Raw genomic sequence first — 11,531 nt, 5'->3', positions numbered from 1 at the left:
TAGGGGCGGAAAAAGAGGGGCCTGTTCGAATAAACTCCGCCCCACCTCTCTTATTTCATTGGACTTTGCGAAAAATGCAACTGGGCGAGGGAAAGCTGTGTGGTACGGGTCGCTTAGAACTTAGGGTGTCTGAAATGGGCGCGTGTGCTGTGTAGAGCAGCCGTTGGTCTCGTGGTTCGTCGAGGAAGGTAGGGGGAGGGTGTCTGCCGTTTTGGGGTAGTGCGACGCGATTGGCTGGGAAGGACTCGAACTCAGGCGTACCTCCCTCCCGCTCTGACAGCCTCAACGTTCGCGGGGGGCGGGGCGAGAAAGGTGCCGCCCGCTGATTGGAGCTTGAGGCGCCGCCGCGAGTTGCTGAGGGACTTGAGGTCCGCGCCGCGAGGGGCACGCCTGCTCATCCCGGACCGCATGGAGTTAACCGCGAACCGTCCAGGGTGCCGTCAAGTCTATTTTCCCAGCCAAACCGTGCGCTGGAAACGCCCCAACCCATACCTTCAAAAGAGCTCTGGTAATTAAGACGTGGAGGTCTCTCTTAAGGGCTGGCGGGTGTGTGTAGTGGGGGCCTGTAGAAGGGAGGGGGCGTTTGTCAAGAATGGAGACGCAGAATACGATAGACTGGTCCAGGATGGGAAGAGGTCCGAGTAGATTTTTTTTAATGGGGAGCCATTTTGAGGCAATTGATATGGGGGTGGACAACGATTGATGGTAGGTTAGAATGATCCCCCCCTCCCCAGCTGTTTATCTTCCTAATCATGAATGCAGAATCGCACCGATGTTACTATTTCGGGGCACCTCGCATTTTCTGGTGAAAGAAACAAGCAAGAGAACACCTGACCACCGAAAACAAAACAAAGGCCCTGTCAGGGCTCCCCTTCCCCCAATAACTGTTTAGAGGGAGCCTTTTTTCTGTATCTGGCATGGTTTGTTAGCACATCTCTTCTCTGCTTCGGTACATTCTTGTAGCAGGCTTGCTGTCTGTGTTGCTTTCTTCTTTATCCGTTGCTTGTTTAAAGTTACTTGCCTGCAAGGATCCTTTACGGATGTGTTACACTTTGATCTTTTTCAGGTTTTAGAGGAATTGCATCTGAGCAGAAGTAGTTGGGTGGGTTGATCATTTTAAATGCCATGTCCTTTATTTTTTCTGGTAGTGTTGTGTATAGTTTCCTGTGAGTTCGATCCTACCATGTAATTTTGCATAATTTAATTCATCGTGTTAGTACTTGTGTTTTGGTTCTGTTTTTAAATTGCTGGTTGGTTCTACAACCCAAATCCTATTTCATTGTTTGTTGAATGGCCTATCCTGTTGATTGCACTGACTCACTCTGTGTAATACAGTATGAATCCCAGCGAGAGAGGCAGACTGTACGTAACATTAATAAAAATAGATAAATACTGTTATAGGTACATTAATTCTTTCCAGATGAGAGCTGTGTGTTATGTCAAAAGTAAACATGACTACACACTTGTGTGTATGGGATTGCCCTATTTTTCCACTTGTATGTTTATATAGTAGTTAAATGTCATTTTAATGATGTGTGATGTATTTGAATTGTATTTTTAAAGTACTGTGCTTTACAGAGATAGTATGTTATTCAGCATATGGAAATGACTGCAGAAGAGTTCTAAGGACGCAGAAATGTATCTTGGGAAAACTTGGGAAAGGTTTTTCCACCAATGACTTTTTCCATGTTTCCAATGGAGATTCTGAGGAATACTGAAAGAGCTCATGAAATATTTTCTTTTTTGAAGTGAGTGTAATGCTTTTTAAAATGAAACTTTTCTAATCCAAAATACTAACATGTTTACATGAAGGATTTGTTTATTGTTTCAAAGCAAATGTTTTCATGAAAAGTTCTGCCTTTATCTAGAAAATAACAGAACCCCCTCCCCCATGGTTTCAAAATTTTGTGGAAATCTATATCTCCTGACATTTAGGAAGCTAAATTGATTTGCTTTATGTTGATGAACTGTAAGTAGAAACCAGGGGTGCTGATTTCCAGTTCTTGAGAATTTGTCCAACTTTACTTGATAAGCATTAACTTTGATTCCAAAGTTCCTTTTGAGCAATCAGACTTTTCTCATGCATCCTCCTTCTTCTAAAAAGCTGATACTTTATTTTTAATTAAATTTTTATACTTTCCATCCCTTGTGGGGCTTGGAGTGGTACTCTTCTGAATAGTAATTAGTATAAAGCAAAAGGCTGCATGGAGGCCAACACAGCTGGGGCTGTTTCCAGAGGTAGAGCCGATGCCAGTTAGCAGAAGCTCATTCTGTACTCATTACTGCCATAAATTATTTCCCAGTGTCTCCAGGTTTCAATTGTTAGCCAATATTTAAAAGATATTGCCAGTATTTAAATATGGTTATTTTCTGAATTAACATCAAAGATTGTTTGAAATAATAGAGGTGAAAGGTACAGTTGAGAAGCAGCAGTTTAGTATGAAGGAATTGCTTTTGACTTTTAAAGTGATGTCTGTCAGAAATGAATGTTTAAAAATCTGTTGGCTAATAGTAATGTTTATTTAGTAGAAGGTTTTACTGACTACAATAAAATCAAAGCTGCACAGTAGAGTACAATATTTGATCCCAAATAACGAAGTCTCACTGTCTGTGACCCAACATCCTAAAGGGATTTGTTAAGTACGCTGCCCTACTTGTAGAAGCATCAAATTGCACTGACAAAAACCTTTCTTATGATTTTATAGGAATGTTGAGGGGCAGGTAGAGCAGAGGTAGGAAGTTTGGTCCTACTTGGCTGAGTGAGGATGCCTTTTAAATTTTAGTTGTGCAAACCAAGCTTGTAATGCAGTAGCTGGATCCTAGATTGTTTTGATTTGAATGATTAGTCACATCCTTATACAGACTTTTAAAGTTTTTTAAAATTATATTTATATCCTGTCCTCCCCAGCCAAAGCCGAGCTCAGAAGATTAATCAGTGGTGGCTCTAGTCTTTTATTATTTCTACCCATGTGCTTAGTCTCCATTCATGGTTGAGCTTCGGCTTGTTGAAACTTTCTGGTTTCATGGAACCATGGATCTTTACCATCTTTTCCCTTGCTCATTTCTGTCTGTGCCCATGAAAAGTTGTATTTGAGGGTCAAAGAACCATCTGTGGTACATTTTGTGGATCTACAACAAGTGGAGGAAGTCAACAGAAATGCTGACTTTCATATACACTTTTTGTATGATCCATTGTGTTGTAGCAGTTAGAATGTTGGACTAGGAAACCCAGGTTCAAATTTCCACTCTACTATAAAAGCTTGCTGGACAACCTTGGGCCAGTGACATAATCACAGCCTAATGTACCTCATGGTTGTGAGGTTGAAAACGTAGTGAGGTTAAAAATGGAGGAAGCCTCCATGAGTGGGATAGAAGCTGGATCATAAGTGAAGTGAATGAATGAATGAATGCACCAAAAGCTGCCTGTGTATATGTGCATTAGAAATTTCTCTCATTTCCCCTTTCCCTCAGCCCTTCTTTCGTGCTATAGATGTTTATGTATGATCCACTAAACTGTTCCCAGAGATCCCTTGACCTTCAGAACCAGCATTAAGGGAAATATTGAGAAGGTTAAGGTGCTGGTAGTTTTTTTGCCCCCATGAAGTGTTCATGGAAGCGCTGCACCCAACCCGAGATGTTGGACATGAAACCGCAGGTGGGGGAGGGGAATTGGCTCTTAGAGCCAGTGTGGGGCCATGCTGGCCCATTTGCCCATCCTGCCAGCATAAGTGGCACTTACACTGGTGCCCATGGAACTCCATGACCTGGAAGAGCCTACACCCCACAGAGCTGCACTGGTCTAATATCAGATGCTAGTGTGGGTGAAGGCTTTCTTGGGGTGGAGCCAACCTTTGCCAGCTTCCACTGGGCTTTTGGCCTGGGAACGCCCCAGCGCAGGTGTTGAACTTATGCTACTTAAATGGGTGACATAAGTCAGTTTTGCCCTATGGATGGCTTTCAGGCAGCTGGGGGTTTGTTGGTTTTCGTTGCCTTTCTGCATCGCCTGGAAGTTCTCTGGAGGTGGTGCAGTGATGCAGCTGTGGCACCGTCCCTGGCTCCTGTGGCCTCTCGATTGGCCTTAAGTGTGCTTATCTCTGTTTTGATTTTAATCTTATTTAATGTCATGGTTAGAATGCCAGGTTGGTTTCTGGGAGACCCAGGTTCAAATTCCACCTTGCCATGGAAGTCCATTGGACCTTGGTCCATTCATTCTCTCTCAGCCCGACATATCTCACAGGGTGCTGGTTGTGGTAATGACCCAGACAAGAGACAAATGATATGGTATGCTGTTCTGAGTCACCTTTAGGAAGCAAAGCAAGTTATAAATATATGAATAACTTGAGGAGGTACATCATAATTGTTTCCATATCATGCTCTGTGTTGTACTTCCATCATTTCTGTTCTGAAATCTAACAGTGCCAGCATCATAATAAAAGAAATCTGTTCTTCACATTGCAAGGATTTTAAAATACGTGATGGTGACAGCTTCTAATGTATTTTCAGGCGCAAAAAAGCTGCCTACTCACTTCTAGCTTTCTGACTGTAATGCCTATGAATCTAATAAATGCGACTAATCTAACCTTGCCTCCAGCCAGTTTCACTGTGTTGGGAAAATATTCCACATTGCTTGGCATGCTCTTTGTAGGAGGACACTGACTATGGATTTCTGGCCACTTTGTGACAGTTAATTGAATCCTGCTGTAGTACTGTTCACATACTGTTAGTTAGTTCTGTGGTACTCTGGAGACATTAATGAATCTCATGGTAACTTGGAATTCCTCCAGTATTAATTTAGACAGAACAGTGTAACACTCGCAGGGGAAAAATATATGCATTTTATATTCACGAGTAATTGTTAAGAATAAGCTTGCTAATTAATTTCATTGAACTAAGTCCATTTCACTCAGCATGTAATTGATGGGATTCTGCTTGTGATGCTCTAGGAATTTTCAAAGTGTTCTGAAATCTCTCCACTGAATTTGAGCTTTCCAGTTCCAAATGTGACGAGTGTTTGGGAGTCCAGGCAGATGCTGAATTCCTTTGAATTGGGTTAATAAATTGGGAAAGGAGTGCTATCCCTGGCATGATCCCTATTGTCTTCAGGTGGAAAATAGGTGGTGTAAGTGACGGAGCTGGAAGACCAGCCCAATCTCTGTTGTACAGATGTGTTTTTATGGCTAGAAAGGTCATAAACATTTTGAAACAGATCATTAATGCTGTGGATGTAGTAACGTGATGGATTAATTCTAGTAGTGGTCAATAACAACTGTTATTTGTTATATATGTGTGTGGTTACCTACTTGGTCTGTTAGTTTGCTATTGTGATTTCTGTTTAATGGTGATAAGGCATTAATTCTTGAATTGTTGGAGGGTTCAAAATTCTGGTGAATTTAGCAAGTTAACAAATATAGCAAAGTGATCAAAATTGCATTTCAGTCTGAAAATACAGTGTACATGTTATAGATACAAAAAGTTCATGATTTGTTCATTTCAAGATTATGGAACATTTTGGTTCCTTTTCTCAGTTGTACTTTGCATACTTGACAGTTTTTCTTGTGCAGACTGTTTCCCCTTACAGCTGTTGAGCTTGGAAAGTCTTAAAATGATGAAAAGAAAATCTGTAAGCTTAAAATGAATATATTGAAGAGTTTAAAAAGCCAAGGCATATTTACAAGTTATGGCCTTGATCCAGGCAAAATAAATCTGTTTTAAATTATTTCTTATGCCAGTTAAGGGAGCAAAGTGCTGACTCCAGACACTACTTTATATTTTCTCTAGGAGATGAAGGTACACTATTGAATTGCCATAAATTGACCATGGCAAGTAAGTGAGAGGCTCTTCCTTTAGTCACAGAGATCTATTATTATTTTTATGCTTCATCTTATTCTCGTTTTGAGATTATAAACAGAATGTATTATTGTAATGTCTGGGGCCTTTCTGTGTGATTAATATTATTTGATGGCTAAGGAAGGCCATTTGGCTGAAATGCATCTGGTCAGAGTCAGTAATGGTCCTTTGTATTTGTGAGGATATGTACTTCTAACGAATATTGTAATATTTCCCCAAATTTACTTATTTATGTTTTAAACTTATAGATGTTGAGTCCATAAGTTAATATTGCTCTGACCCAAAATAAATTGAACTAAGAGTCAAAAAGATTAAGTCATTTCCCTTTCTTTATCCTTTTTTGAGTTTCTACACAGAAACAGACTTATGCGATTTCCTTGTTCATTGTGGAATTGCCGATGTAGTGCAGTGGCAATGAGTCGTCCACATATTAGTTTTCCCCATAATTTCCCTGCCCTAGTCATCCCACAGTAGCCATCTCCCAATCTCTTTCGCCACTGGGTCTTTTCACATTTTTAAAAAAACAGCAGTTTTATAGTTATCAATGTAATTGTTTACTAACATAAGTAACAGGGTGAATTCCCTTTTTTTAAAAAAAGTTATCTACCTTTTTCCGTTGTGAAGATAGGCCTTCCCCCTTATAGTTCCACAGTGGGAGGGTCTTAAAGTTTTTTTAAAAAACACACACACACACAAAATCAAAGCTGATACAGAAATTGTTATAACAATGTCACAATATTCAATCCGAATCCCCCTGGTGGCCGGAGGAAGATATGGTGGCAGGAGGAAGATATAGGGATGGGACAGGGAAAATTCAGAGTGCGAAGTAGGGGAAGATACAGTAGTAGGAGAAGAGGAGGCCAGGTTCTGCAGGTGCTGTTGACCTTTCTAGCTGTTCTTCCAGACAACATGATGTTGTCAACCATATCAGCAACCCACCAGATTATAGAATCCTGCCACTAAATGCTGGTCTGTCTCAGGAAAAACAACAGCCATTCAGGCATGAGAAGGCTGATCTGACACTTTCTGTTTATATTTTATGCTAGGGAGGCTACCATGGACACTTTGAATATAATAATTATAATGTATGCATTGGGGTTTTATTTAGCTACACCCAGTTGCGTGCATTAGCTTGTTCATTAAGAAATGCAGTCCTACCACAACATTTATGTAAGGATTTAGAGAACTAGTTCTGCGAGCTTAAGGAAGTGTTGGGCTTGTTTTTCTTGAACAGTGGTTCCTGTGCCACGTGGCAAAGTGCTTTTGAAACTGAGTGGAGTTCTAAAAACAGTTTGTAATATGGCAAAGGGGTTATCTGTTCAAAGGAAGAAAATTAAGAAAGCTAGTGCTCTGGATCTCTACCCCAGTCTGTAATACTATTTTGTGTTACAAAAATGATAGATTTCATCTGACACAATTCCATTATATACTACTATACCATATACTACTAACAGCAAAATGATTTGGGTGAGGAGCTCTAAACTACTATTTGCAAGCTATTTCTGCACCTCATGATGCCCAGTTTTGCCTCTTACTTGGGAGAGAAGCTAATATTAAAGAGTTGTGTTTGGGGCAAGAAAAGGAATGTAAAGTGTATCCCAGCCTGATAATGAAAGTCTGCTAGGACCTAGGCATGCCACGCTTCTTAAGATTTTATTTTTTAAAAAATTATTAGGAAGGGCTGTCTGTATCCTGCCTGTGTTTCATAGATCTACTGCACACAAAAGTTGGTTAGAAAACAGTTGCTACTCATTTACATTTATTTGGTATGCCATCTGGCTTGCTGTTCCAGAAATGCTTCTCTTGGGTTGCTAATTTGTCAGTGATATCTTTGCAGGTTGCTAAATTTAGGCTACCAGACAATTCTGAAAATGAAAAAGTATTTTATCAAAATTGTACCATGAAAAATTGATGTGCTTGTGAATTACTGGACTTTGCAGAATACGATCATGTTCAGTTTAAAGTCAGATGTCCATATACTTTTTGCAAATTTTTTGCATTTACCAGTTTTTAGAGTCATTAGAAAAGCTTGTGTAGAAGTGAACATTGATAATTTTTTGCAAGTTGTTATGAAAAATGCTCAGTTTTGGTAGGAATGCCTGAAACACTTTTTATAGTTTGAAATTGCTTTAAAAAATGCAAGTTAGAATTTGACCAATTTCATACTGTCTTGTCTCTTGTCCTGTTAACCTGCTAGCCAAGTCAGGTATTTAGTTTGTATGTGTTCAGTCTGCTTAGTGTTTGGGTAAGAACTTTTTGCTCACAGTCTGAGATCTTGAGAAGGGGAAAATACCTTTATTTACTAACATACACCACTAGTTTCTAGAAACACAGAAGCACAGGAACCTATTATTAGTACATTAGCAGGAATGTTATGGAAGCAAATGTAAAAGAAACAAAACTAAGGGCTAACTGAGTTGTAAAAACCTCCACAGGGTTTACTTTGAGAGTCCTTTCCAGGGGACAGACAAAAGCCAAGGTAAAACTTCGGATGCCTGGTCCAAGGCTTATGCATCTTGCACAGAGTATCAAATCTTTTGATTCTTTCCCTCTCCGTTGACAGAGTGTTTCTTTGAACTATCCTGAAAGTGGGTTTGAGTTCCCAAGTGTGCTGCCCTACACTTTTGCCCTGCCATATCAAGGTGCATGTCCTCAACTTTTATGGCTCTGATCTACAATATCCAAACAGCAAACTATCTTGCCCCTTCTTGGCAGGTGGACAAATGGTCATCTCTGTCCTGTCTGTCTCCATGAAGGGAAATCGTCTCCTCTCAGTTTGAAATTTGAGGAGTTTATTGCTGGTTTTCCAGGAAATGGGGTGATCTATCTGGAAGCCATTGTCTGTTGTTTTCTTATCATGCATTGACTAGTGACCTAGTGACCTTGCATTATAATTTGCAAGTTGTTTTTTGTGTGGTAATCCAATCAGAGGGGTGCTGTGTGGTTTCCAGGCTGTATGGCCATGTTCTAGCCATACACACAGCACCCCAGTGATTCCAGCTGTGAAAGCCTTTGACAATACGTTAAATCCATTCAGAACCAGTGTAATAGTTGGGGAAGCATATCTGCATCTCTGACAGCTGTGTGTTGAGTAGCATCATTCTGCATATAGGTCTCCTTTTTGTATTGTGCTGCATGATACAGAGTTATTGATTTGGTTTTCTGTTTAAATTTTGTTTAGTTTTCAGATTTCATTTAAATTAAACAATATTTCAGCAGCTGTTTTTCAAACTCTTAAAATTCAAATTTAATCTTGCAAGGAAACGTTTATTTTCAGCTGTAAATTTTTTTCATGATTTTACTTCACTACGTAATGTAATCTCTGCTCCCTACAGGTTTTTATTTAAGTTTTTTATGCCGCCTTTTCACTTTAGTGGAGTTCACGTGCAAACATTAAAACACTTAAACAATTAAAATACAGGTTAAATGATAAAATACGTCAATTAAAACACATAAACAACACTAGAAGGGGGCACCAATAACTGTTATTGAGGGTATGCCAGATGAAATAAAGATGTCTTCAACTCCTGGTGAAAGATACTTTGGAGGGAAACAGATGAATTTGCCTAAGGAGAGAGTTCCAAAATTTCAGGAGTGTCTTCTTTGTCCAGACAATCTGCGTAACTTGATGGAGAAACAGGAGACTGAAACCATGGTTCATTTTTGTCTGATGTCATCAGAATATATCTGTGGAGTTGGAGTTCTCAGTATCTTTCTTCCCCACAAGAATGCCAAGATTCAATTGTCTTTGAGCAGTCAAAGAGATAAAAAGCTACTCAGATGGAAACTTTGTTATAGTGTTGTTAGAGGCTATTAGCTTACAATAACCAATATCTGTGCAAGGATTGATATTCAGTGTGAATTTCGTCCCACCTGAAAAGGATTTACAGCCTGGTGTTAACCAGATATAATCAGATTTCTTGGGGAATGCATATTTGCAAGGGTGTCCCGTTGAATTTGAATTTTACTTACCGGTATATGTTGTTAATATTGGATTAGAACTAAAGTTATAAGTCAGGCAAATGTTAGAAATACCTTTCTGTATTTGTCATTTTGACATATTCTCATAAATATTCATGTTCTCAAATAATGCTTTATTACTAAAAAAAATATTGTTCCTTTCCCCTGTCCTGAAGGCCACACACTGAGTTCTGTGTAAATATACTCTTGATGACAGTGGCTTGTATATTTTTGTATTTGGGAATCCATACTTGAATACAGAGGGTTGATCAGAAGTTGACCTGTGGGAATAATATCTCTTTGTAGCGGCCTCTGTGCAAGAATTGCATTTATTTCTTGTTGCTTTGATTCTTCAGCATAGATAGCTTTTTAAAATTAGATTTTGATTGCCACAACGATTATAATTCTTGATACAGAAAATCTTGTGTTCCCCTTGCAGAACTGAATAAGTCTCAGATGCAGACTTTGAACCTATTTTTGAACACTCAAGTGGTATCTGACAAGGATCTCCTTTTCTTTCTAATAAAGAAGAGTACTTCCACTGGAGCTTAACATTTATTGACTTCAAGTTGTTAATAAACTAACTAGAATACAGCGGTGAAAACCATTCTCCATATCTTTGTGCTGCATGCAAAAGTCTACTAATTTCTTCCTACTCATAATGCACCTCAATGGAGGAAAATATTTTATTGAACATGTGTGAAGGTCATTCATTTCATGTTCGTTACAGGTAAGCATGTACTTTTAAAAAACTTATTTATATGTGTATATATATATGCTTTAAAAAGGCTTCCAGATGTGAATGCTTTACTTTGTTTTATTTAAGAGATTTCAGAGGGTTGCATCAGAGTTACTAACAGCTTAATAAAAGAAAATTGTCTAAAATCATAGGGTTGAAGCCTATGAATCTATTCTGCTAGAAAAAGCACCTCTGGTGCTAGCAGCTGTGGCAGGAACCTTTTCCACAGGCAAAAGAGCCTGTTGCATCAGAAAAGTCTCCTTGTAATGGAGGGAAGGGTGACTGTTAGCAAAATGGGTTCATAGGAAACCACCCCATTGTCCTGTTCACTGTGATTTCTTTTGTTTCTCTGCATTGGCAAATATGCTCCTTCTACTAATGTATGAAATCCAGTCCCAGTTGATGTCTCTTTCTAATACTAGTACAGTGGTTCTCAACCTTCCTAATACTTCCTGTAGGCGGGTCGTAGCCATCTTGCCCCAGTATCTTCCTGCCTCGTCAGGGAGTGCAGCAAATTCAGCAGGCTCTTTGCTTATTGATAGGCTTTGGGTCCTTTGGTTCCCAAAAAAACTCCTACGACCCGCCTACAGGAAGTGACCAAAGTAGATTTCCTGCCTCCTTGATTGACGGTAGAGAACAACCCAAACAAGATGGCCTACAACCACCCAGGAGAAGACCCCTTTCACGCTGAGTATCCAATGGGTCGTTCGACCCCCAAAGGGGTCACGACCCACAGGTTGAGAACTGCTGTACTAGTAGATACCACACCTTACAAGTTTCTCCTTGTCTTGCTGCTCGTGGTACTGTCGTGTGCATGAACTCACCCTCTTCTGGCTTAAAAAAAGAGTAATGAAGGCCACTGTTGCACTGGAATAAGTTAGCTGGCACCATAGTGCTGAGATTATTCATTATTGGTGCTGAAATTTATTTAAATTTACTTATTTAAACATTTCTGCATTGCCTTACCTTTGTAAACTTGAAGTGA

At 39.6% G+C, this 11,531-nt stretch overlaps 1 protein-coding gene across 3 annotated transcripts in view; it reads left to right on the top strand.

The window, feature by feature from the left end:
- Positions 1 to 67: 67 nt before the first annotated feature.
- The window catches only part of GPSM2 (G protein signaling modulator 2), a 39,575-nt gene continuing 28,111 nt past the window's right edge, over positions 68 to 11,531 (top strand). The window contains exons 1-2 of one of the 3 annotated variants that reach the window (XM_048497034.1): positions 78 to 188; positions 1,579 to 1,748. In XM_048497034.1, the coding sequence (XP_048352991.1) occupies positions 1,675 to 1,748 (74 nt within the window). In that variant the 5' untranslated portion in view covers positions 78 to 188; positions 1,579 to 1,674. Of the gene's footprint in view, positions 189 to 1,578; positions 1,749 to 10,246; positions 10,538 to 11,531 lie in introns of those variants that run through there. The other 2 variants (XM_048497036.1, XM_048497038.1) reach the window with 2 other exon arrangements.

Source organism: Sphaerodactylus townsendi, linkage group LG05 (genome assembly GCF_021028975.2).
Source record: "Sphaerodactylus townsendi isolate TG3544 linkage group LG05, MPM_Stown_v2.3, whole genome shotgun sequence".
In the NCBI taxonomy this organism is placed as follows: domain Eukaryota; kingdom Metazoa; phylum Chordata; class Lepidosauria; order Squamata; family Sphaerodactylidae; genus Sphaerodactylus; species Sphaerodactylus townsendi.
Note: the sequence above shows the minus strand (reverse complement) of the source record. Positions and strands in the feature narration are given on the sequence as shown.